The sequence below is a fragment of the Rhinatrema bivittatum genome, unplaced genomic scaffold, assembly GCF_901001135.1.
Source record: "Rhinatrema bivittatum unplaced genomic scaffold, aRhiBiv1.1, whole genome shotgun sequence".
Classification (NCBI taxonomy): domain Eukaryota; kingdom Metazoa; phylum Chordata; class Amphibia; order Gymnophiona; family Rhinatrematidae; genus Rhinatrema; species Rhinatrema bivittatum.
Window position 1 is genome coordinate 17,011 of NW_021821241.1, and position 26,322 is coordinate 43,332.

General features: G+C 51.8%; 2 protein-coding genes across 2 annotated transcripts in view; one reads left to right on the top strand and one right to left on the bottom strand.

Annotated features, from left to right (window-relative positions):
• Positions 1 to 6,761: 6,761 nt before the first annotated feature.
• LOC115082541 (cathepsin Z-like) lies at positions 6,762 to 13,175 on the top strand. The gene is made up of 6 exons (XM_029586766.1): positions 6,762 to 7,075; positions 8,849 to 9,012; positions 9,551 to 9,730; positions 10,407 to 10,557; positions 11,291 to 11,456; positions 11,902 to 13,175. The coding sequence occupies exons 1-6, from the start codon at positions 6,957 to 6,959 to the stop codon at positions 12,013 to 12,015; spliced, it is 894 nt and encodes a 297-aa protein (XP_029442626.1). The 5' UTR covers positions 6,762 to 6,956; the 3' UTR covers positions 12,016 to 13,175.
• An 8,405-nt stretch (positions 13,176 to 21,580) lies between these two features.
• The window catches only part of LOC115082536 (negative elongation factor C/D-like), a 44,824-nt gene continuing 40,082 nt past the window's right edge, over positions 21,581 to 26,322 (bottom strand). The window contains 3 exon segments of the mRNA XM_029586763.1: positions 21,581 to 22,428; positions 22,554 to 22,683; positions 23,908 to 24,048. Coding sequence (XP_029442623.1) covers positions 22,394 to 22,428; positions 22,554 to 22,683; positions 23,908 to 24,048 — 306 coding nt within the window. The 3' untranslated portion in view covers positions 21,581 to 22,393.

A 26,322-nucleotide genomic window follows, 5' to 3' on the forward strand; every position in this document is an offset into this window, starting at 1 on the left:
TACACGAGTACATGCTACTTACATGCATTTATACATGAGTACATAATACTTACATGCATTTATACACGGGTACATAATACATGCATTTGTACATGAGTACATGCTACTTACATGCATTTGTACATGAGTACATGCTACTTACATGCATTTATACACGGGTACATAATACTTACATGCATGTGTACATGAGTACATGTTACTTACATGCATTTATACACGGGTACATAATACTTACATGCATTTATGCTATTTTTATGCATAGGACCTCTTTCAGCATTCAACCCATACTGTTCAATATGAAAGGAGAGAACTTCTCTTCTTCTCTACTCTCTGACAGGTTTCTGTGAATCTGTAAAGAGCTGATCAGTTAGAATAATAATAATATTTATCGTTTACCTAACATTACCAGTGTGTCCTTTAGTTTAAGAATATAAGAACTGCCATGCTGAGTCAGACCATTGAGCCCAGCATCCTGTCTCTAACAGTGGCCAATCCAGGTCGCAAGTATCCAGCAGGTCCCATAAAGCAGATCTAATTCCTGTAGCTTTCTCCCAGAGATAGCAATAACTTTCTTTTGTATTCCTGGCTAATAATGTGTTATGGACTTTTCTTCCAGAAACTTGTCCAAATGTCTTTTAAACTCCGTTATGCTCATCGCCTTGACAACTGTGCTCTGGCAACTGATTCTACATAAAATAACAAATTAACCAGTTTATATTAAATGGATAAACAATAAAATAAAGCATTTATAAACGTAAACACAGATTATAAAACCAGAATGTACAATAAAACTATATGCAAATATATGATAATTTTGTAATATGTTCTAGTTTAATTATATAATGGCCATGTAAGAAGCATCAGGATATGTTATATGTTTGTGTATTTACTTGAGTTTTGCTACTGCAACTCAATTTTATTGTAAACCGCCTTGAAATGAACTTGAAAGTCGGTATATAAGGATATATAAATAAATAAATAAATAAATAAATAAATAAATAAATGATACTATAAACACAATTACAATTCAAAGCAAAAACAAATCAAGGGTGAAACAATAAAAGAACAAAATAAAAAGAAAGGTCTTATAAAACCTATCGCTGGAAATGAGCCTCCATTCTAAGTCTGAGTCTCCTATGGTCACAGAGGGTCAATTTGTGATATCAAGGCCCTTATGTGGCAGCTCTGTGCATAAGTTACACCAATTTCCAATGCAAACTTATGTGCCTAAATTTGCTTTGAAAACACAAACTCAGCTGCACAAAGAAAGCATAACTTATGCAGGATAATTTATCCGCATGTTTTTTGTTTCTTTTTAATTGAAAGGATGTGCAGAAATCCCATCTCTGCCACCCGGAGTGCCTATTCTTTTTGTGTGCACATAAATCGGGTTACATGTACTTTTGGAGGGACACCCGCCAATCCCCTTTGGGAGCGAATGGCTGGTGTCCCTCACAAGAATGCACCAGTAGCTCAGCCACAGCCTCTCCATGTTTAACCATTGACACTTCATCCCTGTTCCTGCCATGATTGTGGACCCGCTGAGGACAGTGTGACCCACTGGCCCTTCTTCTTGTGTCACTCCGCGCGCCTGTGACCAATAGTCCAGATTCTGGTATACTTGCAGCTCATCCGCATACTATCCCTGGACAAGCCACATTATCACACTTGGTCTCTACTGAGACAAGGAACAAGAAGTTAATGCACGGCCAAAAGATCCTATTGGGGACGCGATGACATTACGAGCACTGTCATTGCTAAAGCTGGAGGGATAAATCTGTTAAAAAAGAATGAAGTCTGCCGTCCTTCTGCCTCTGTCAGGAGCCTCCATTCCTGCCCACACTCCAGGACGCCACATCCCATGCCAGATTCATCTCAGAGCCGGCACCATGCACGCAGCCTGGCCCGCAATCTGTGGGGAAACGACGTGGCTCACTTAGACCTGAAAGGAGCCATAAGTCTATTTATAGAATTTCTGTTTTTAAGACGGAACAAGATTATTTACTTCTTACAAGTAGTGGAGAAGGGAAAAGAATGAAAATGCCTAAAGCACAGAATGCAGTGACTTGGAAGCATCCTCAGCCACCCGAGGAAAGCACAGGAACCGGGGCCTTTTCCTAAGCATAAAATAGATTTCGTTAAATTTATTCCATTTAGGGACATAGCTAGGTAAAGGTGAAACATCTGGCAAATGGAATATTATCAATCGTCAAGGTCAGCAGAGCTCAAGATGTTTTCAAGCACTTCCTATTGCATCCATAGATATAAGCTATGGTGGGTGAGATCTGAGTTACAGCCAAAGGGCTGACGTTCTAATACCAGGAATTAATTCCAATATATTGATGGGTTATTTGACTTCAAGAAACCAATGATGAATAGGCGTTAGGAAGGAAAGCTGGGACTCCAGAGGATCTCCTGGAAGCTCGGAAGCCTTTCACCCTCCGCACCAGTGCAGGCCATGCATGTTTAAAGAGTTCGGACTTCCCTCAGGACTGTGAAACCAAATTATCTGCTTCCCAGTGCCATTCTGAGAAGGGGGGGGGGGGGCCAGCAAATAGCTGAAAGGAGAAACTGAGAAGTACTCTTTCTAGTCCTGGGAGAATTCTGCGTTACTGCGGAGCACAGAAAATGGCATAGAAGATGAAGGCCCTGGCGTACCGCGAATAGAGCGCCCCGTTCGCAGTGAAGATGAAGCCCTGGCACGCCATGTGTGGCCAAGAGGAAGGCCCCCACATGCTGTGGGATGTGCTCCACTCGCGGCGTAGATGAAGGTCCTGGTGAGAGTGAATGTGTGTAGAGAGATGTGAGTGCGTGAGAGAAGGGAGGGGGAGTGGGTGTGAGAGAGGGGAGGGGGTATGGGGAGAGGGTGTGAGAGAAGGGGGAGGGGTTGTGGAGGAGGGGAGGGGGTATGGGGGGAGAGGAGTGTGAGAGAGGGGAGGGGGTGAGAGAGAAGGAAGAGGGAGGGAGTGGAGGAAGGGAGGGGAAGGAAGGTGTGAGAGGGGGGAGGGGGGGTGAGGGGGTGAGAGAGAGGGGGAGGGGGGTGAGATATTGAGAGACCAAGGAGGGTAAGCAGGGGGGTGTGAGAGAGAGCAGGAGGGGTGCTTGAGTGTGGATGCCAGAGAGAGGGAGCCTATATAAAGAGATTGTGGAGGAGTGTGTATGAGTGTGAGAGATTGGGAGCTGGTGTGTATGAAAAAGGGATCGTGTGTAGGTGAGGGTGCAAGCCTGTGTGAAGGGATTGTATATGTGTGAGAGAGAGCCTGTGTGAAGGGATGCGTGAGAGAGAGACATAGGAAGCCTGTGTGAGGGTCTATGCGTGAGAGAGAAAGGGAGCTTGTGTGGGTGTGTATGCAAGAGAGAGGGCCCTGTATGAGGGGATGTGTGTGTGCAAGAGAGTGAGGGAGCCTGTATGAGGGTGTGTGTATGTGCACTGGAGAGAGGGAGCATGTGTGTGAGAGAGAGATAGAGGGGGACAGAGAGAGCCTGTGTGAGGGGCAGTACTGAGAACGAGGTCAAACTCTGGGACTGGCGATAGAGTGGATGGGGTTGAGCCTAGAGGTGGAGGGGAGAGATAGTGGCAGGTGGAGGAGTTGGGGCCTGAGAGGGCAAAGTGGCCAGGGGAGTAGGGAGAGAGTGGAAGGGACACTTAAAGTGAATTTCTAGGGAAATTCTGCTCAAAATATTTAAAATTCTGCATCTTTAAGTAATAACTTTTTTCTGTATTAATTTAAAATGTAATTACTTAAAGATTGTCTTGTAAATTGTGTTATTTGCAGAATTTTAAGTTTTTGTGCACGGAATTCCCCCAGGTGTAGGATTTCCTCACAGGAAGGGTGGTAGATGCATGGAACAGCCTCCCAGTAGGCAGGAAGAGTAACAGAGCACAAGAAAGCCGTTGAAAATGCGCATCCAACCCCCCCCCAACCTAATAGTGCCCGCAACTTGCAAATGCATGTTGATGGGCCTATTAGTCATTCCCGCGCAATTCAGTAAGTAAAATGTGCAGCCAAGCCGCACATTTTACTTTCAGAAATTAGCGTCCACCCAAAGGTAGGCGCTAATTTCTCCGGGCACCGGGAAAGTGCACAGAAAAGCAGTAAAAACTGCTTTTCTGTGTACCCTCCGACTTAATATCATGGCGATATTAAGTCGGAGGTCCCAAAAGTTAAAAAAAGTAAAAAAAAAAAATTTGAAATAGGCCTGCGGCTTGAAAACCGGACGCTCAATTTTGCTGGTGTCTGGTTTCTGAACCGAGAACCGACGCCAGTAAAATTGAGCGTCGGCTGTCAAACCCACTGACAGCCGCCGCTCCCGTCCCAAAAGAGGCGCTAGTGTCCCTAGCGCCTCTTTTTACTGCCGGCCCTAATTTAAATAAATTTACTGTATTGCGCGCACAGGAGAGTGGGCGCTCTCCCGCGATTATTACTGTATCGGCCCGATAGTTAGATGGGGGATCAGGCAAGTTGATGCTTTAGTGCAGGGATAGGTAACGTGCTCCGGAGTGCCACAAGCAGGTCTGTTTTTCAGGATATCCACAAAGAATATGCATAAGAGAGATTTGCACGCAACAACCCTTTATGCTATAAGGGGATCAGTGCATTCAAAACGCGCGTCCAACACCCCCCCCCCCCCCCCCCCCGCAAAACTAATTGTGCTCATCACATGCAAATGCATGTTCATGAGGCTATTAGCTATACTCCCCGATCCAAAAAAAAAAAAAGTGATATTAAGTTAGAAGAACAAAAAGGTTAGAATGTAAAAAAAATAAATTACAAAAAAAAGTGTGCTGGTGGTCAGGTTAGGAAAAGGGACGCTCAGTTTTATGAGCGTCTATTTTCCTAACCTGTGCCTGTGCACACTTTTTTTGTAAAATTTTTTTTTGTTGTTTACATTCTGTCCTTTTCATTCCTCCAACTTAATATCCCCACCATATGCTCGATACAGTAAAGTTCAGTTGAAGATTTCTCGTCTGTAACGAGCTCGCTGCGCACAATTCGGACGCGCAAGGCAACCCAGCGATACAGTCTCCAGTTTTGCGCATCCGTAGTGCTTCTTAAAACAGACGCGTAACCCTTCCCGCACCCGGCATGTAAATGAACGAATTAGCTGTATAATGAAGGAATTAGCTATTCCCCTCCGATACCGTAACGGGCACTCAGGTTCTCTCATTAGTAACGCACTGTTTTGCTGCGGCCGTAACGTGTTAGTTTACCGCCTCCCCCTAGTAGGAGTTAGGACTGTGAGTCTAGTAACAAATCCATCGACACCGCTTAAGACACTCAAAAACAATAAAACACAATTTAAAAAAAAAGCCATACAGAGATGATCGAGAAAATGTAATGATGTGGGACACATAAACCTGTCAGAAGAAAAAATAAAAATTTTTAAATACCTGTCGGAGGGCCGCGTGGGTCCAGGCGGCCGGCGGCGGCGGGAGCCGGGTAGTCGCGTGTTAAATCTAGGCCGCGGGCGGGTGGGCGCCTGTTCCAGGCGGCGGCGGGGGGACACGCGTTAGTTCGAGACGGCCGGCGGGCGGCGGGTGGTCGCGTGTTAAATCTAGGCCGGGTCCGCACAGGCGCGCATTCATTCATTCACTGCCGGTGGGGGCTGCCGGAGAGGCAGCCCCCACCGGCAGTGAATGAATTCATTCATCCAGGCGGAGGAGCCGGCTGCTTTCGCCACCGGCTCCTCCGCCTGGATGAATGAATGCGCGCCTGTGCGACCCCTGTGATTCGGCGTTCAAGGCAGTCACATGCCATGACGTCACGCCTTGAGCGCCGAATCGCAGGGGTCGCACAGGCGCGCATTCATTCAGTGCCGGTGGGGGCTGCCGGAGGCAGCCCCCACCGGCACTGAATGAATGCGCGCCTGTGCGGACCCGGCCTAGATTTAACACGCGACCACCCGCCGCCCGCCGCCCGCCTCGAACTAACGCGTGTCCCCCCCGCCGCCGCCTGGAACAGGCGCCCACCCGCCCGCGGCCTAGATTTAACACGCAACCACCCAGCTCCCGCCGCCGCCGGCCGCCTGGACCCACGCGGCCGTCTGAAACTAACACGCGTCCACCCGCAACAGGCGCCCACCCGCCCGCGGCCTAGATTTAACACGCGACCACCGGCCCCCCGGATCCCGCCGGCTGCCTGGACCCACGCGGCCCTCTGACAGGTATTTAAAAATTTTGATTTTTACACTTCCTGGTACCTGTCATTTCAAATGTCATTTGAAATGACAGGTACCAGCGCACCCAGGTTACTGTATAGGCGCTGTATTAAGCGCCTATACAGTAAAATGGGTTACGCGGGCATAACCCTTCCCTACCGCTTCACAGCCGCGGCATGCATTTGCATGCGATTAGAGGAGAGTATCGGGGAGTTAGTGAAGAGAACTGTGCGTGCGAGGAGGAAGGGTGCGCCTGACACTGCCGCACTGTTTCTACCTCGACCTTACTGTATCGACCTGTAAGTGGCTGCACTAGTAAAACTGACAGCCACCTCTCTTGGGCACCCGCTGCCCAGGAGGCGCCAGGGGTGCCCATTTGTCCCTAGCTCCTCCTTAGCAGAGGAACCCCCCCCCCCCCCTTATTTAAATATCTGATCAGGCCCCCAGGAGCGGTGGCAGGGCACGCGTTAGAGGGGCCCGTTTTCCGCGCTGATTTTTCGCATCGCCCTCCGGAGGCGGCGCATGCAAATCTGCCTCCTGCATATTCATTGCGGCGATCCCGGGGGGGCCTGAGCTGAGTGGAAGTCGTTGCTCACTGCTTCCTCTTTCCCTCCCGGATCCCCTTTCTGTAGCCTTTGCCTGCGTTGCTTTCTTTCCCCCGGGGCGCGCGCACCTGTTCGCAGGCTCGCCCCCGACCCTGGGCTGTGCTGTAGCTTTAAGCCGCGGCGGCGGCGGCAGAGGGTGAGTCAGCAGGGCTGCGAGCCACCGCTCGATCACATGAGCCTCCTTCACTCGCCATGGCCCGGCCAGCTGTGCTGCAGCTGCTGCTGCTCGTCTGCGGGGCTTCCGCCGGCCTCTACTTCAGGGAGGGGCAGCAGTGCTACAAGCCGGCGGCGAGGAAGCCCCCCGGAGTCAGGTAAGGCCACGTGGGGGTCGGGGGGAGTCCTCTCGTGGCGGAAGGAGAAGCGCCGGGGGAGTTAGCAGCAGCAGCAGCAGGCGGCCGGGCCCGGGCCGGCGCAATCCGAGTAGCGCTAGAGCCACGTTCCAGAAGTTCTGGAAGCGGATGCCAGAAAATGTAAAGGCTTTAAGTTTAACAGAGGTCTGGGGAAGTTTGGGGAGGGCAGGCTCCGGGAGGATAATCAGCCACTTAGACTTTGCTTTCTCCACCTCTTAATGCTCCAGGAAAACAGCACTGCCAGGGCACCCAGCCTTGCCCCATCGGGCTGAGCCGGCAGAGCTTTCCAGCAGGTCCCCATTTTAGCGCATGAAACCTCATACGACCCCCCGGAGGCCGCCCAAAGCAAGTGGCAGGGGGTGGATCGCCCTCCGCCATCCCCCGGTCCCTCCTTTCTCTCCTCCACAGGATCTCCTCTCTCTAAACCTCTGCCCCTGTAGCTGGGCACCTCTTACAGCCCCCCAGCTCATCCCCTCTCACCCCATTTTATATCATCCCAGCCGATCCTTTCTCACTTCCCAGCCATTTTTATAACTCCCACTTGATCCTTCATCATCCCATCTTTTTCACCCCTATAGCCCCCACTTGATCTTCTGTCATCTCCTCTCCTTCTCTCTCACCCCCTGCTCCTCTTCCATACCTCAGTTGATCTTCTGTCACTCCCCCCTCCCCGTCCAGCTGATCCAACTCTCAAACCCCTCCTGCATCTGATCTCTCTCTCTCTCTCTCTTCAAACAGCCCCCTGGTTAGGGTCAGTGGCAACATTTTCCTTGTGACCCTGGGCCAAAAGTGGATGACAACTGGTGGGAAGAGAGGGCAGGCTGTTAACAGAGGCAGCATTTTTCTCTTGGGTTAGGTGTAGTGGTGAGTGAGGAGGGCAGTGGCAATCTCCCTGTGCACACTCAGCCCACCCCCTCCCCTCCTGGCTGCTCCCAAACCCGGCTTTGATCTGCAAGTGGCGGCAGCATCAGGAATGAAAGGTCAATATGTCACCTTCACCGACCCTGCCGCTGGTCCTGATCTCTCCTCATGCAAGGAAGGGCAGGGCCTCCGAGTGCCTGCTGGCTCCGAGGCCCCAGGCTGACTTCCACTACCAGCGCTGCTGCCTGAAGAGTTCTGGCCCTTGAGGCACTCCTGACCCCAGCTAAAGGTTTTGGGAAGGCCCTGTCTTATGTGCTTTAAGAAAACGTCCTTTGTGAACAATGCCTGAGCTTCCTAAAGCAGTTCAGCCCTGAGGCGGGAGGGAAATAGTAATCTATTGCCATGCATCATGGTGGAGGAAGGCTTTCATGGATTGCACTGAAATATGTCTTAAGTTCTTAAAATGAAGTCTGATGAGGCAGTTCCCTAAAGGTTTTTTTCTTTTTTTTTTTCCCCTCACGCGGCAATGACTGGGCTCAGTCACTGGTAGAGATTTGAGGGAAGTGAATCAGACAGGCACAAGGGGAAGTGAGCTTGTATTCATGGGCTAGTGCCCTATCAAGCTGCTGTTCAAAGCTGCGCAATGCAGGCTGCTCTCAACACAAAAACCCAAACGACTTCCTGCTGAAATATTTGCTGGCCAGTAATTGCCAGAGTGTTACAATCCCAGAGCAAAATTCATTCTACTAAGTATTTGCTTCTTAAAAGTTTTCCTGTTTCCAGAATGCGGGGACTTCAGGGTCTTTTGCTTCCCACTTACCTAAGCCATCCTTGGATATTCTTTTGCTTTGTCTCTTTTTTTTTTTAATGTAGAAATTACCCCCGACCTCATGAGTACCTGGATATTTCCAGCCTGCCAAAAAGCTGGGACTGGCGAGATGTAAATGGAACCAATTTTGTCAGTACCACCCGGAACCAACACATCCCCCAGTACTGCGGATCCTGCTGGGCTCACGGGAGCACTAGTGCCTTGGCAGGTACCCGGGCGGATTTTTCCTGTGACTTCACATCGTGTTGGGAGATGCTTAGCAAGAATGGCATTCCCGGGCGGTACTTCTGCGGGAGCCGTAGTGCATGCAAAGCTTCAGCTCAGAAACACCCTGCAGCTTAAGTGCTGATCTGCTCCTCCAGCCCCGGCTCGTTGGGGAAAGTCAGCTAATGCTGCAGTTAGCGTGGCAGGGGCACTGGGGAATCTGTAAGGAAGTCTCCTTACACCAGAGTATGGCGGCCCTGGGCAAAACGACTGCAGAAAACGCTGGAAAAGCTGCAGCACGGTCCGAAAACGGTTCTTGCTTTCCCACGTGCAGTCTTCCAGTGTCCCTGGCCATTCTTGCACAATTCTGGGGAATTTGGTTTTTTTTTTTTGTCCCTTTGGACGATAGTTGGGTGCGGTTGCCCTCACTAAAAACCTTTTCTGAACTCTCCTGTTTGTAGGGGCAGGGGGGGGGGCATATGTAGGCACCTGCTGGGCTTCCCCCCCCCCCCCCCAATAACAGCAAACGCTTTCCATTTCAGATCGCATCAACATAAAACGCCGAGCGGCCTGGCCGTCCGCCTACCTCTCCGTGCAGAATGTCATAGACTGTGGGAACGCGGGGTCCTGTGAGGGAGGCGACCACAGCGGGGTCTGGGAGTACGCCCACGACAGCGGCATCCCGGACGAGACCTGCAACAACTACCAAGCCAAGGACCAGAGTAGGGGATGAGAGCGCGCAGAGCCTACTGACGTCAGTCAGGGCGCACAAAGCACGCGGCTGCTTCCTGTAGTATTTCTCAGGGGTGCCCCCAGCCAGCCAGGTTTCAGGATCTCTCTCATGAATATGCAGATTTATTTGCACGCACACTCCTATGCATGCAAATATTTCTCATGCATATTTATTGGAGATATCGTGAAAAGCAGACCGGGGGTGTGTCACTTCCAGCATCTGATTTATCCGACAGCTGCCCCCGCCCCTCAGCAAGTGGATGGGACGAGGAGCACGAGCGCCCATGGGAGGGCGGAGGGATCATGGAGGATGGCGCTATGTGCAGGATAGTTGCAGCGGGCACTAGTACACGCACTCACAAAAGTGCCTTACTAAAATGGTTTTCAGAAAAACTAGCACGAGGCTCCTGCAAGCTTATGCAACCTCCCAAGGAAGCAACAATTCTGAAGTTTATTTTCCTAATTTTGGGGATGGCAGGTCTCACCCTGGTGCTACCCCAGCCCTCTGCCTAAACGTGGCGTGGTGTTGGGACTGAAGAGGGCACAGGGTGGCCAGGGAGAAGCCTCCAGTTCAGATACAGGGGGCCCTAGTTGGATGGACGTGTTTAGGATTCTCGCCAGGAATCGCACCCAATGCATTCTAAGGTCTGCATTTTGGTTTTGCAGAATGTAACAAGTTCAATCAGTGCGGAACATGCGTGACCTTCGGCCAGTGTCACTGGATAAAGAACTACACGCGCTGGCAGGTGGGGGACTACGGTTCGGTGAGCGGCAGGCAGAAGATGATGGCGGAGATCTATGCCAACGGCCCCATCAGGTGACAGGAGGGAAGGCAGGCCCTTCACTCAGCCCATTAACCGCTTTTCTTGCAGTGGGGGGTGCTTCCCTACATAAAACCCTGCGCTAGGATTTAGCTGGGTAGGAAAAGGTTTGTAGCTTTAGAAACAGATGAACATTAAGCAGGAAGACGATAAAATTGAAATGGCCTGGAGGTATTTTGAAAAACGTGCCAGCAGCCGTGTATAGAAAGACAGGGGTAACCCCCCCCCCCCCCCAATAGCCTGCCAGCTGCCTGACACACCTTAGCTGGGGTGGAGGGGCAGGCTCCGTGGGCTGTAATGGGCTCTTTCTGCCATCGCATTTGTCTTTGGCAGGGAAGCTGCTGCTGCTTCTTCAACCAAAGCCTTCAGTGCTTTCTCTTGTCCAAGTACGGGGCCCTTCATCCTCTGCTACCTGGCTGACCCCTAACCCCTGCGGCCAGGGGATTCAGCTCAGCGTATGCTCAGACTTCAGTAGATGTGAGGCGTGCAGGGAGGCTCTGTGCTTCATACAAGTGCAGCCTGGAGGACCCTAACGTCCCATTGGTCTCGTGCAGTGTGAGATGCAACTCAGCGAGGGAAGGCCTACAGCCTATGCAAAGATCCCAGACGTTAGTTCAGCAGAACTGAAACCTCTACAGCTAGGCTCTGCCATGTCCGTCTCGGCAGGGCAGATTGTTTCTCGTTTATATTTTGAAACTAAAATCCTTGATTTTTTTTTTTTCCTTTTAGCTGTGGTATAATGGCCACCCCAAAGCTGGATGCCTATACTGGGGGACTCTATGCTGAATATAATCCTAGTGCTTTTGTCAACCACATAGTATCGGTGGCTGGTTGGGGCGTTGACGAGAGTGGGATTGAGTACTGGATTGTGCGTAACTCCTGGGGAGAGCCCTGGGTGAGTATTACCTGCATGGAGACCTTAAATGACTTGTGTCCGAGTCAGTAACTGTGCCATGGACTGGGGGCAGAAGAAACCGCACAGCTGCAGCCCACGTGGTCAGCTCGTGCCTTTCTTCTGAGGGTCACAGGGCTGTATCTCAGCCTGCGGTAATAAGAAACCCGTCGGGGCAGGCTCGAGGCCTCGCTTCGCTGGCTCCGACTTTCATGTGCCAGTTGATAAGATGAACACTTGAGCAGCACCGGAGATGACAGTGACATCGGGTGTTTGTTTGCTCCCGTCAGACACGAGGAGCCTGCAGCCACCTCTGTGCATTTCAAGGCTCCCGCTGCGGCTATGAAAAACAGGAATGCTGTGCAAAAGATCAGATGTGCACTCAAGGCTGAAAGTTGTTGTGAGTTAAGCTTTACAGCTGTTGCTTACCCTCATTTCTATCTTCTAGGGTGAAAAGGGCTGGCTCCGGATTGTGACCAGTGCTTACAAAGGAGGAAAAGGCACAGATTACAATCTGGCTCTAGAAGAGGATTGTGCCTATGGGGATCCCATCCTACCTTGATGCTGACTTTAAACCCTCACAAAGCCCTGGGGGGGTTCATTAGCTGCTTGCTGACCTCTCTCACCTTCTCCTTTCTATCCCTGCTAAGGATTCTTGCCGCTGGGGCAGGGAGATAGCCGCGCGGCCTGCACTGGAATGGGCCTTGCGCTCGCATTTGGAAAAGGCGACCCAAACGCCGGCTAAAAATTAGAAGCTGGGCTCTGCCAAGAAGCCATGCGCCATTACAAACGTCCCGGAGGGATCCTGCCCATGAACGAAAAGACTAGTTTTGGCATCATTTGTCCCACTTAAAAGGGGAGGAGGATCTGCTTGGGGTGGTATTTCTTTTAATTCATTTAAAAAGTTTTATTCCCTGTACGTACCAGGATCAGTCCAGGACACCTGGGTTGTGACTCACGCTGCTAAGGACCAACACTGTTCTGCGTAAATGGAAGTTCTCATCATCAGCATTTTTCTTGCTAGTCTGCCTATTGCCAATCGTGTCGGGGCTTTTGGGATGGACTGTGGGTTACTGATGATCTGCCTTGCCTCTGTCCTCTTGGGTGGCGGTAAGAGTCCAAACTGAGCAGCATCTGGCCCTTGGAAACCGAGGCAAAACCAGTGATTGCAGGCCCCGGCTGGAAGGAAGGTGGAATCTCTGCAGCAAATCTGCCTTCACTTCAGTTGCTCCTGCGAATATGTGCAGCGGTTTTCTTTATCCTTCTGCCTGGGACAATTTCATTACTTATATGTAAACCATGCGTTTGTCTTAATGCTGTGCATGGTCAGCATCTTATGCTGCCTGTTGAAAGGGAAAGACACCGGCCTTCAGTCTGGTAACACAAAGGGATGAATTTTGCATATCTTTAAATGCAATTGCTGCAGCTTTTAAGAATCAGAATGATTTTTTTTAAATTTGCACTCCTGGGAAGGGTCAGCGTAGCGTTCTGCTTCTTACCTCATTTTGCAAATGCAAAGCTTTGACTGTTATGGAGAAAGGACAGACAATATCTACCTTCTTATCTTACAAATAAAAAAGGCTTTATCTGAAATGACGTGATTAAAGGTTAATTAAACCTGAATTTGCATTCCTTATAGGGAGATTTTATTTGTGCGCTGACCTGGTGACAGGATCAATCATAAATGCATTGTTAGGCCAATAAACTAGTATTCCCCTACAAGGTGTTTGCTCTTTTTATTAACCTCCATTAACCGGTGAATGTTAGAAGCCTACCCTGTGCTTTAATTAGGGGATGTGTGAAGATGTTGGGCTTGCACGCACCGCGTGGATTTTAAAAGCTGCCAAGATACGCGGAGATCTCACGGAGCACGCACATCGCTGAAGTTTTCAAAAAGGGGCAAGAGGCATGGGACTTGCTGGGTGTGAACCCGAGATGTGCGTATACTCATGCGATGGGGGCGAGGCTCCCTGTCCTGTAACTTTACTTCTGCTATGGATAACCTGCAAGTTACAAATAAAGAAAAACAGGCAGCGCTGGGGGGGGGGGGGGAAGGCGATTAAACTAGGCACGTTTGGAGGCTCTCGCTCTTAACTGGATGAACTGGTAAAACCGGGAATAACGACATCACCGTCCGCCTCTTTTAAAATTCCCCGCTTTACATGGTAGAAGTGGCATTTGCATGCACATGCAGACAGCCACTTAAAATTGGGCACACACAGGTGCGGGGCCAGGCTATTTTAGAACATGCGCATGTATATTATAAAATGGCTGCTTCCCTGGGCGTGGGCTGACACGTGCAAATATGTGTACGCACGCCGGTTTGAAAGTTATCGTCCAACTGTATATATTCTGATAGACAAAGTCAGTACTTTTTCATGTTTCATATTCCCTTTTTTATGTGGGGCTAGATTCAAATCAAGCTTGCAGCCTAAATCAGCATGAAGGCCCACTGCCGATCGGAAGCTATGTAAGAACGACAGTGCTGTAACTTGACTTGGTGGGTTACGTATCTTGATCCAGCACTCGCTCTAATAACCCACTGACCATTTAACAGGACGAAAATCGTTCCCAAACTACAATCGTGAAGGAACAGCTGGCTTGTCAACAGATAAAGCTTGCGCCGAAATGCCAACAGTGCTAGGCACCGGTTGTAAATGAGAAATAAACAGCACACACAAAATATCCCAGCAGAACAAACAGCACATCTACTGCTGGTGGAATTCCCCTTCTGCGCAGAATTTGGAGCAGATCCCAATATCCTCCAGCGGAGCCCATCTCACCTATGGCTAAGATGGAGGTGCAAGTCCTGGCATGCCGCAAGTGGAGCAGGCCCCGGTGAGAGTCAGTCTGTGGGTAGAGGTTGTTTGTGTTAGAGACTGCAAGGCTGTATTGTAGAGGTGTGTGTGCACCAGAGAGAGAGAGTCTTGATGAGACTGTGAAGGAATGTGTATGTATGAGAGAAAGAAGGAGCCTGTGCTGAAGGTGTGTGTGTGTGTGTGAGAGAGGGAGCCTGTGCTGAAGGTGTGTGTGTGTGAGAGAGAGGGAGCCTGTGCTGAAGGTGTGTGTGTGTGAGAGAGAGGGAGCCTGTGCTGAAGGTTGTGTGTGTGTGTGTGTGAGAGAGAGGGAGCCTGTGCTGAAGGTGTGTGTGTGTGAGAGAGGGAGCCTGTGCTGAAGGTGTGTGTGTGTGTGAGAGAGAGAGGGAGCCTGTGCTGAAGGTGTGTGTGTGTGTGTGAGAGAGAGAGGGAGCCTGTGCTGAAGGTGTGTGTGTGTGTGTGAGAGAGAGAGGGAGCCTGTGCTGAAGGTGTGTGTGTGTGTGTGTGTGTGTGAGAGAGAGAGGGAGCCTGTGCTGAAGGTGTGTGTGTGTGTGTGAGAGAGAGGGAGCCTGTGCTGAAGGTATGTGTGTGTGTGAGAGAGAGAGGGCACCTGTGGTTAGGGGACATGTGTGAGAGAGCCTGTGCTAAAGGGACAGGTCTGTGAGAGGGAGAAGAAAATTGGTTCTTACCTGCTAATTTTTGTTCCTGTAGTACCACGGATCAGTCCAGACTCCCCTCCAGCAGATGGAGACAGAGAAGTTTTAACGGACTCCATCCTATACCCTTGAGGTGCCACCTAGAGTCTGTCAGTATTACACTGTACCCAAGCAGAGAAAAACTAATACAACCAAAATTCCCCCCCCCCCCCCCCTTGTAGAGCAGAGGGAATGAAAACATGCCCATTCTGTTACCCTTTGAAGGTGAGTGCACAATATCAAAATGCATTGAATAAATCTGCAGAATATGAATATCAACCAGCTGAGCGGACTCTCCATTTCCCAATGGGTGGGACTCTGGACTGATCCATGGTACTACAGGAACGAAAATTAGCAGGTAAGGACGCATTTTCCTTTCCCTGTACGTACCCAGATCAGTCCAGACTCCTGGGATGTACCAAAGCTTCCCTAACCAGGGTGAGACAGAGAGTCCCGCTCGGAGAACACTGGTCCCGAAGGAACCGGGCTCTAGGGCCCGGACCTCTAGATGGTACTGCCTAGCAAAGTGTGTGGAGATTTCCACATAGCTGCTCGACAAATCTGCGGCGACACCTGACATTCCGACTACGACGTTGCCTGCGATCTAGCAGAATGAGCCTGGAGACCGACCGGAATCAGGCAGCACTGAACTAGGTAAGCCGAAGCAATAGCTTCCTTCACCCAGCGTGCAATGGTGGCCCTTGAAGCTTTCTGACCCTTCCTGGGACCACTCCATAGGACAAACAGATGGTCTGAAAGACAGAAACCGTTCGTGACCTCCCTAGACTCGGAAGTAGAAAGATCTAGGCCCACCAAGGACGGGAACTCCATTGTCTGATTCAAATTAAGAGGACACTACTTTCAGAAGAAAGGAGGAAACCGTTCGTAAAGAAACTCCTTCGTTAGAAATCCTTTAGAAGGGCTCCCGACAAGATAAGGCCTGTAGCTCTGAAACACACTGTGCTGATACAATAGCCACGAGGAAAACGACCTTCAATGTCAGATCTTTCAAGGTCGCCCGCTTCAGCGGCTTGAAAGGCGCATTACAAAGGGCACGGAGAACCAGGTTGAGCTTCCACGAAGGACAGGGGTTCCGAATCGGAGGACGAAGATATTTAACACCAAGCAGAAAACGAACCACATCTAGATGAGACGCTAGAGCGAGGCCCTGTACCTTTCCCTGAAAACTACCAAGGGCTACCACCTGAACTCGTAGGGAATTGAAGGCTAGACCTGCCTGCAGAAAGGCCAGAACATCTGGAATAGTAGCCCTGGACTCCACCACCGCGTGGTTCAGGCACCAGTCCTTGAAAATACCCCAAACTCTGACGTAGGCTATGGAGGTAGAAGTTTTACAGGACTGCAAAAGCATAGTAATCTCAGACGACGAGTAACCCTTATTTCTCAATCTCCGCCTTTCAAAAGCCATGCCACTAGACAAAAGCAATCTACCTCTGTGAAATAAATGGGACCTTGTCGCAGCAGACTCGGGGACGGATGAAATCTCAGCGGGCCATCTACCGCCAGATTGAAAAGGTCCACAAACCAAGGGCGCCTTGGCCACTCTGGCGCGACGAGTATCACCTTACCCGAATGAACCTCGATGCGGCGTAAAACCTTGCCAACCAACGGCAATGGCGGAAAGACGTACAACAGAATGTCCTTTGGCCAGGGAAGTACCAGAGCGTCTACACCTTCCGCTCCTGGCTCTCTTCGATGACTGAAAAATCGAGGATCTTTGGCATTGCGATACGTAGCCATCATGTCCATCATGGGCCTGGACCATCGGTTGCACAGGAGACTGAAAGCTTAGTCAGAGTTCCTACTCTCCTGGATCTAACTGGTGGTGGCTGAGAAAAATCGTCCTGCACATTGTCCACTCTGGCAATGTGAGAGGCTGCTATCCTGTACAGGTGCTGTTCCACTCAGCTGATTAAAAGTTGAGCCTCCATCGCCACCTGACTCCTCAGAGTTCTGCCCTGACGATTGATGTAAGCCACTGTCGGAGATAATCTGCACTGATCTCCCCTCTACTAAGGGAAGGAGGGCCTGTAGCACCAACCAAACTGCTCTGGTCTCTAACTGATCGATCGACCAAGAAGACTCCGACCTTGTCCACTGACCTTGCACTGCCATTCCTAGACAAACCGCTCCCCACCCGGAGAGGCTGGCATCGGTGGTTACCTCTATCCAGGAGGGAATTTCCAAATCCACACCCCATCGTAAATTGTCTGGACACAGCCACCAAAGAAGACTGGACCGTGCCGAATCCATCAGTGGGAGGAGAAGATGAAACTGTTTGGGGAGCGGATTCCACCGGGAGAGCAAGGCTGACTGAAGAGGACGCAAATGCGCAAAGGCCCAGGGCACCAGTTCAAGAGTGGACGCCACCGAACCAAGGACCTGCAAATAATCCCAGACCCTGGGACGAGGCATGGATTGCAAGGATGCCACCTGAGTGAGAAGCTTGGACAATCTTTCCTCGGTAAGGAAAACCTTTCCCAAGAGTGTGTTGAACTGAGCACCCAAAAACTCCAAGGACTGGGAAGAAACCAGGTGACTTGTCGGGATTGACCACCCAACAAGCTCAACATCTGTAGCACCCTCTGCACTGTTGCCCTGCAAAGGTGTTCTGACTTCGCTCGAATCAGCCAAACGTCCAGGTAGGGTGTACCAAAATCCCCTCCTTTCGCAGGGCCGCCGCCGCAATCATCATTACCTTGGTGAAGACTCTGGGCGCCATCGCCAGACCGAATGGTAGCATGCAAAATTGAAAATGATGGCCCAGGATCGCAAACTGCAGATATTTCTGATGATCTGGGCGTATAGGAATGTGCAAGTAAGGTTCTGTCAGATCTAGAGATGCTAGGAATTCCCCTTTGTGTACAGATGCTATCACTGAGCGAAGTTTTTCCATCAGAAAACGAAGCACCTTCAGAGTCCGATAGACTCTCTTTAAGTCTAGGATGGGACGGAAGGTGCCCTCCTTCTTGGGCACCATGAAGTAGATGGAGTAGCGCCCTCACCTGAGCTCTCCTGCGGGTACCAGAACTATGGCGCCTAGGTCCTGTAACCGTCTGGTGTTTGTGGTGGTACCCGCATGGGGAAACCATGTTCCGCTCGAGGATCAGCCGAGCAAAATCTAACACGTAACCGTGTTCTACTATTCTGAGGACCCACTGATCTGAGGTTAAGTTGGTCCACTCTTCTTGAAAAAGGGATGACCTCCCCTCTATTCTTGGGACGGAAGAGTGGACCGGCCTCGCTTCATTGCGCCGACATGGGACCCCCATGAGATGGTGGGGCTCCATCTCTGGCAGGCCAGTGCCCTCGAAAGGACTGATTCCAAGAAGATTGGTGGCCGGGACCCTGTCGAAAGGACAAACCGGCAGAACGTGAAGAGCGAAATGGCGATTTCCCCGAAATCTCGCCCGTTGAAGAAAGGATTCTCTTGTCCTGGGTCTATCCTCCGGCAACCTATGGACTTTATTCTCCCCCAGAGATTTTATCATGTCCTTCAATTGTTGCCCGAAAAGCAGCTTACCCTTGAAGGGTAAGGAACTCAGTTAAGCCTTAGAGGAAACATCCGCAGCCCAGTGTCTAAGCCAGAGGAGCCTGCGGGAGGACACGGCAGAGACCATAGTCCAGCCAGAAGTCCGCAACAGATCATAAAGCGCTTCAGCACTGTAAGCTTGCACCGCCTCAACTCGCAGAAAGGGATGCTGCTGCTTGCAAATCCTGAACCCAGTGGAGACTGACTCGTAGTGCGAAACTGCTGCACATAGCTGCCCAGACTCCTAGGGCCGAAACCTCAAAAATCTTTTTAAGCTGCAACTCCAATTTGCGATCCTGCAAATCCTTCAGGGCAGTGGCTCCTGTTACTGGGATGGTGGTTTTCTTGGTCATGGCTGAGACCGCGGTGTCCACCTTAGGGACCTTAAAGAGGTCCAGCGCTTCCTCCGGAAGTGGATATAACTTGTCCATAGCCCAACTTACCTTTAAACCAAGGGCCAGAGTGTCCCCTCCTTAAACAAAAGATCCGTAACTGACTTATGGAACGGAAAAGATCGAGCTGGACTCCTGAGGCCCACCATCACTAGATCCATAGCCCCAAACCGTGAGTCCTCCGGAGGAACCTCAATGCCCAGCTCCTCCAGAATAGCTGGGATAAGTGGACCGAGCTCATCCCTTCTGAACAGGCAGACCACTTTTGGATCATCACTCTCCACTAAAGGTGCGTCTTCTGGCTTGGCCGGCTGGAGCTGGTGATCCTGATCAGCATCCGGTCCCTCACCAGGGGCTTGCGGAGGAGACTCACCTTCATCCGCCCTGTCTGTATCTGAACTGTCCACCTGACAGGAAAAGGACTGGAAAGGGCGTTTGGCCTTGGGGGCTTCTATGCCACTGTGTGACTTGGTTCGCTTGTGGAGTGATGAAGCTCCTGTCCCAGCCCCCAGCGACGGCGGGACCTCATGGGGTACCTTAGTACCCTGGCTCTTTGCTGCTTTTCGTGCTTTGAAGGCTTTATGCAGCAACAAAACAATCAAGGGATAACAAGGAAGACGACTCATCCGATTCCTTCTCCTGTTCTTCCTCTGAGGAAGAGATCTGCGCTGCCTGCAAGTCACCCCCCCAGGGGCAGCAGGACGCGGCGAAAGAGGTGGCAGAGAGCTCCCCTCCCCTAGGGCAGCCTTCTCCTGCTTCCTGAACGTTCGCAGTAAGGCTTCAGTACCTGCGCTGAGAAGAAAAGGGTCCTGAGGCTGCTGCAGCAGTTCTACCCTCCCAGGGTCCCTGCGTGCTCTAGAGCTGCTGCGATGCGATTTCGCCGGAATCGGCTTCCCCGAAGAGCCTTCCCCTCCTGACAAGCACCCGGTACAAACTCCGGCCTGCAGGCCGCACCATGCTGCATGATCTCCGGGCTAAATTAGGATCGGGGCCCGAAAAAAGAACCAGCGCGACCAAGACAAACCCCCAGGAGCTCTTAGGAACTGAAAAGGACGGCGAAAACGGCGTAGGAAGGAAGGAGGGCCGAAAGAGAAAGTTAGGCCGGCTCAGAAATTAAATAAATCACCTCAGCGTTGTTTTGTCCTGTGTGCAGATCTTCAGAGGGTGAGTGAACCGGGCTCCCCGGTATCACCCTCAGCTGCGGGCAGTTACAGGGCTCCCAACCCTCTGCTCCAGAGCCTATGCTACCAGGGGGGATGGTCCCACCAGGACCTAGCAACCCCCTGGGAGGCTTAAAGCGATATCTTCTCGCTCTTTTTTTTTTTTAAGATTCCCTAAGGAACGAATACCAACAAAACTAAAAACCTAGCACTAAACCCAGACTAAAGGTTTGCACCTCCATCTGCTGGAGACAGAGAAATACTGACAGACTCCAGGTGGCACCTCAGGGGGATAGGACGGAGTCTGTTAAAACTACTCTGTCTCCATCTGCTGGAGGGGAGGCAAAACCCAGGAGTCTGGAATCATCCAGGTATGTACAGGAAACCTGTGCTGAAGGGACGTATGTCAGAGGTAGCATGGGTGAGGGTGTATGCATGATAGAAAAGAGCCTGCGTGAGTGTGTGTGTGTGTGACAGAGAAGGACAGAGGGAGCCTGTGCTGAAGGGACGTGTGTCAGAGAGAGGTAGCATGGGCGAGGGTGTATGCATGATAGAAAAGAGCCTGCGTGAGTGTGTGTGTGTGTGACAGAGAAGGACAGAGGGAGCCTGTGCTGAAGGGACGTGTGTCAGAGAGAGGTAGCATGGGCGAGGGTGTATGCATGATAGAAAAGAGCCTGCGTGAGTGTGTGTGTGTGTGACAGAGAAGGACAGAGGGAGCCTGTGCTGAAGGGACGTGTGTCAGAGAGAGGTAGCATGGGCGAGGGTGTATGCATGATAGAAAAGAGCCTGCGTGAGTGTGTGTGTGTGTGACAGAGAAGGACAGAGGGAGCCTGTGCTGAAGGGACGTGTGTCAGAGAGAGGTAGCATGGGCGAGGGTGTATGCATGATAGAAAAGAGCCTGCGTGAGTGTGTGTGTGTGTGACAGAGAAGGACAGAGGGAGCCTGTGCTGAAGGGACGTGTGTCAGAGAGAGGTAGCATGGGCGAGGGTGTATGCATGATAGAAAAGAGCCTGCGTGAGTGTGTGTGTCTGTGACAGAGAAGGACAGAGGGAGCCTGTGTGAGGGGCAGTTCTGAGAGAGGGGTCAAACTCTGGGAGGGAAGAGACAGCAGCAGTTGGAGGAGTTGGGGCCTGAGAGGGCAAACAAAGATTGGCCAGGAGGGTGTGGAAGGGACACTCTTACAGTGAACTTCAAGGGAAATTCAGCTCAAAATATTTAACTCTACATCTTTAAGTAATAATTTAAAATGAATTACAGAAAAAGTTAATTACTTAAAGACTGCCATGTATATTGTGTTATTTTGACCAATATAAATTATGCAGAAGTTTGCAGAATTTAACTTTTTTTTGCGCAGAACTCCCCCAGGTGTAATCTTCAGAAAATAAATACAAGTACAATTTCTGCAGTCGTTTGCGCTGTAGCCAGTTCCATGGCCTCGTCCCGTTCTTACCTACTAAAGAAACTTGATATTAACGTTTTCTCTGTGTTAATAAGATTTACAACAGAAGAAATGTTTCTCCATAAAATAATTTACTACAAAGCCAGTGGGGAGCAAGGTGGTGCACATGTTTCCTTCTCCAAAATGCCATTCTGTACAGAAGGAAGGAGCAGGGCTAATGATGACAGAAAACATTCACTTTTAGTGGTTCACCCAAAGTCTCAAGGGAGCTCCCAGGAAGGTGGTTGTCAACTTTACCAGTAGGTGGCAGCAGCCCTCAGACTGCCAGTATCCCCCAGAGCCCTTTCCAGGGTAATGACCCCTGCATGGAGCTTGGCTAACCAAGGGCTCTCCTTCACTGACTGCTCCATCAAAACCCATCGCCCAGTTATTCCTAAAGCCACTACTGGCAATGGACTGGGCGCTGGCCAGTAATGCAGAAGCCCGCTAAGATTCACCCTCTTCTTAATGATCACACTGCTTCCTGCAGCGACTTGTGGCAAGCACCAAGAAGAAAAAAAGTACAGCCAAATGTTTTAATTACTTCAAGCTGAGCACTGCTGCTCCACATACTTTTCAAACCCTGGCCAGGACGTAGAAAATCCTTCTGCTTTCAGTGTCTGGCCGAGAGGAACGTGCTGCGCTCTCGAAAGACAGACAATGGGACGGCCGCTGGCTGCCGCCCATCGCCACTCCTGGGAATGCCACGCGCCACTCACGCAAGCAGGAAAGGCAGAGCGGCTCCCAGGCACAGTCCGGGAGCTGGGAAGCACTGCTTCGCCTGGTCCCATTGGTGCTACTTCTGGCGAGACGTCGCTAAGAGAAGCTGGTGTGCCGAACCTCCTCTCTCTCTCTCTGCTCCGAGCCAGAATCCATCCGCCCTGCTTTAGTTTATCATGATGAAGTTTGACTTGCAGTGAGCTTGAAAGAAACAAGCACAAAAGTTTGGTCAGCGCTGCCCAGTGCCGGCCTCGTAGCCCGGTCAGGGAACGGGAGGTTGCCCTCTTAGGATCCCCCAGAGGCAGGACAGCGCCGCGCTCACTCACCTATGAATTCCGTGACAGGGTCGTGCTCCCCTTCTGTTTTAATTGTCCCCGCGATGCTGTCGTTCTCCAGCATGGGAAGGAAAAGCTGCACAAAGTCGGAGGTGTAGGGGGGAGCGATCACATCCAGTACCTGAATGGTGGCACAGAGAGTACAGAAGGAATCACAGCAGCACAGGCACTGCCTCAAATAAAGACCTTCCTTAACGCTACTGCTCCATCCTTCTCTCTCTCGTGTTTTATTTCTCAGTAACCCCCAAGCTTCGGCTGTTCAGGCTTGTATCTGTCTAATACCTGCGAGCGGTTCTGATGAGGATGGGATTCACATCCAGCAGATCTTTACAGACCCTTTAAACCCTGCTGCCAGCGTTTAACGTGGGCGCCGATGCAGGCGTTATTGCAAAAGGTGTTTCTTTATTACATAGAAACATAGAAATGATGGCAAAAGAAGACCAAATGGCCCATCCTGTCTGCCCAACAAGCTACGCTCTTTATCAATTTTTTTTTTCCCTTTTTCTCTCCCCCATCTGTTACTATTGGCTTCCAGTACCCTCCGGCCCTAATTTCCCTCCACCCCACCAGAGCAGCACCGTATCTGCATCCAAGTATTAATGGATCTGCTATCAAGTAATGGGCTATTTAGCACCCTTCCACATCTAGTGGCCTCGCTAGCAAAGGTGGTGGTTGTTAACGTAAGTTAATGTGCGTTAAGAGACTGCTGCATGCAGGCACTTGACATGCATTAATGCTTTCATTATGCCTAACACCGTTGAGTACATTGGCCCCTCGGTGGTTTAAACAGCAGGAAGAGGAAAGGGGCTCTGGCCACTAGTACTGGATGCCCACAGTGCGGGCCTGTGCTCTGCTCACACTGCAGCTGGATCAAGGCCTGCAAACATCTGCACATCCCAGGAAAAAGTCTGGGACGTGCAGCTAAGTCTCCTTTCCATCCTCTTTTTGGCGTCCTACTCAGACCTGCTCCAGAGGACGCCAGCAAACACTGCTACAAAGTCTCAGGTGCCTTGCACCTTATTTTCAAAGGGAAACATTTTCTTTTGAAAATTGTCATGTTGCACCTCCTTTTTTTCAGGCACCAGAACCCCATGCATACATTTGAAAATTAAATGCAGGCACATTGCTTTCCTCTCTGACATAAAAGCACTTCCAGAACTACCTCCTTATAATCCGGTTAAAAGTGCATGCAGACACTGGGGCATCTCCCCAGGTAAATACCAACCCACCAGATAAACTGTTCAAAGGTACAAAGTGCCTCACTCTCATTTATCTCTGCGGAAACCATCCTTAACCATGCTGGAGCAGAAAGAGGAAGATGAAGGGTGGGAAAGGTGCCACTGACCTCCGTAACAAAGTATCTGATGAGAGAAATGTCTGTGTCCAGTTTCTCCAGGCATTTGCGAATGTAGCTGACCACGGGCAGGACATAACCTCGGCTGAGTAAGTGAACCATCCTGTCCAGCAGGGTCTTCTTCAGCTCCAGCTTAGGGACAGACAGACAGAAGCACCTTTAGTCAGAAACCGCAAACTAATCCGATGGCAGGGGGTCAACCAGATAAATCAAACATGCCAAGTCCTCTAATCACCTGCAGGACAGGGGCTCCTATGGTGCGTCCCCTACCTTTTATCAGCTGCAGGGCACTGGTACCTGCGGCACACACCCTACCTATCTCTGCAGGGCACTGGTACCTGCGGCACATCCTACCTGTACCTGCGGCACGCACCCTACCTATCTCTGCCGGGCACTGGTACCTGCGGCACACCCTACCTGTACCTGCGGCACGCACCCTACCTATCTCTGCCGGGCACTGGTACCTGCGGCACACCCTACCTGTACCTGCGGCACGCACCCTACCTATCTCTGCAGGGCACTGGTACCTGCGGCACACCCTACCTGTACCTGCGGCACGCACCCTACCTATCTCTGCCGGGCACTGGTACCTGCGGCACGCACCCTACCTATCTCTGCCGGGCACTGGTACCTGCGGCACCCACCCTACCTATCTCTGCAGGGCACTGGTACCTGCGGCACCCACCCTACCTATCTCTGCAGGGCACTGGTACCTGCGGCACCCACCCTACCTATCTCTGCAGGGCACTGGTACCTGCGGCACCCACCCTACCTATCTCTGCAGGGCACTGGTACCTGCGGCACCCACCCTACCTATCTCTGCAGGGCACTGGTACCTGCGGCACGCACCCTACCTATCTCTGCAGGGCACTGGTACCTGCGGCACCCACCCTACCTATCTCTGCAGGGCACTGGTACCTGCGGCACCCACCCTACCTATCTCTGCCGGGCACTGGTACCTGCGACACGCACCCTACCTTTTATCATCCGCAGGGCACTGGTACCTGCGGCACGCACCCTACCTATCTCTGCAGGGCACTGGTACCTGCGGCACGCACCCTACCTATCTCTGCAGGGCACTGGTACCTGCGGCACTCAGCCTACCTATCTCTGCAGGGCACTGGTACCTGCGGCACCCACCCTACCTATCTCTGCCGGGCACTGGTACCTGCGGCACCCACCCTACCTATCTCTGCCGGGCACTGGTACCTGCGGCACCCACCCTACCTATCTCTGCAGGGCACTGGTACCTGCGGCACCCACCCTACCTATCTCTGCAGGGCACTGGTACCTGCGGCACGCACCCTACCTATCTCTGCAGGGCACTGGTACCTGCGGCACGCACCCTACCTATCTCTGCAGGGCACTGGTACCTGCGGCACGCACCCTACCTATCTCTGCAGGGCACTGGTACCTGCGGCACGCACCCTACCTATCTCTGCCGGGCACTGGTACCTGCGGCACCCACCCTACCTATCTCTGCCGGGCACTGGTACCTGCGGCACGCACCCTACCTATCTCTGCAGGGCACTGGTACCTGCGGCACGCACCCTACCTATCTCTGCAGGGCACTGGTACCTGCGGCACCCACCCTACCTGTACCTGCGGCACGCACCCTACCTATCTCTGCAGGGCACTGGTACCTGCGGCACCCACCCTACCTGTACCTGCGGCACTCACCCTACCTATCTCTGCCGGGCACTGGTACCTGCGGCACCCACCCTACCTATCTCTGCAGGGCACTGGTACCTGCGGCACGCACCCTACCTGTACCTGCGGCACGCACCCTACCTATCTCTGCAGGGCACTGGTACCTGCGGCACGCACCCTACCTATCTCTGCAGGGCACTGGTACCTGCGGCACCCACCCTACCTATCTCTGCAGGGCACTGGTACCTGCGGCACGCACCCTACCTATCTCTGCAGGGCACTGGTACCTGCGGCACGCACCCTACCTATCTCTGCCGGGCACTGGTACCTGCGGCACGCACCCTACCTATCTCTGCAGGGCACTGGTACCTGCGGCACGCACCCTACCTATCTCTGCCGGGCACTGGTACCTGCGGCACGCACCCTACCTATCTCTGCAGGGCACTGGTACCTGCGGCACGCACCCTACCTATCTCTGCCGGGCACTGGTACCTGCGGCACGCACCCTACCTATCTCTGCAGGGCACTGGTACCTGCGGCACTCACCCTACCTATCTCTGCAGGGCACTGGTACCTGCGGCACGCACCCTACCTATCTCTGCAGGGCACTGGTACCTGCGGCACGCACCCTTCCTATCTCTGCAGGGCACTGGTACCTGCGGCACGCACCCTACCTATCACTGCAGGGCACTGGTACCTGCGGCACGCACCCTACCTATCTCTGCCGGGCACTGGTACCTGCGGCACGCACCCTAC

Bases quoted from the DNA above. Each gene is read 5' to 3' on its own strand.
- LOC115082541 (XM_029586766.1), top strand. From the start codon at position 6,957: ATGGCCCGGCCAGCTGTGCTGCAGCTGCTGCTGCTCGTCTGCGGGGCT. The intron at 7,076-8,848 runs GTAAGGCCACGT...TTTTTAATGTAG, and splicing joins AGGAAGCCCCCCGGAGTCAG to AAATTACCCCCGACCTCATG. The intron at 9,731-10,406 runs GTAGGGGATGAG...TTGGTTTTGCAG, and splicing joins CTACCAAGCCAAGGACCAGA to AATGTAACAAGTTCAATCAG.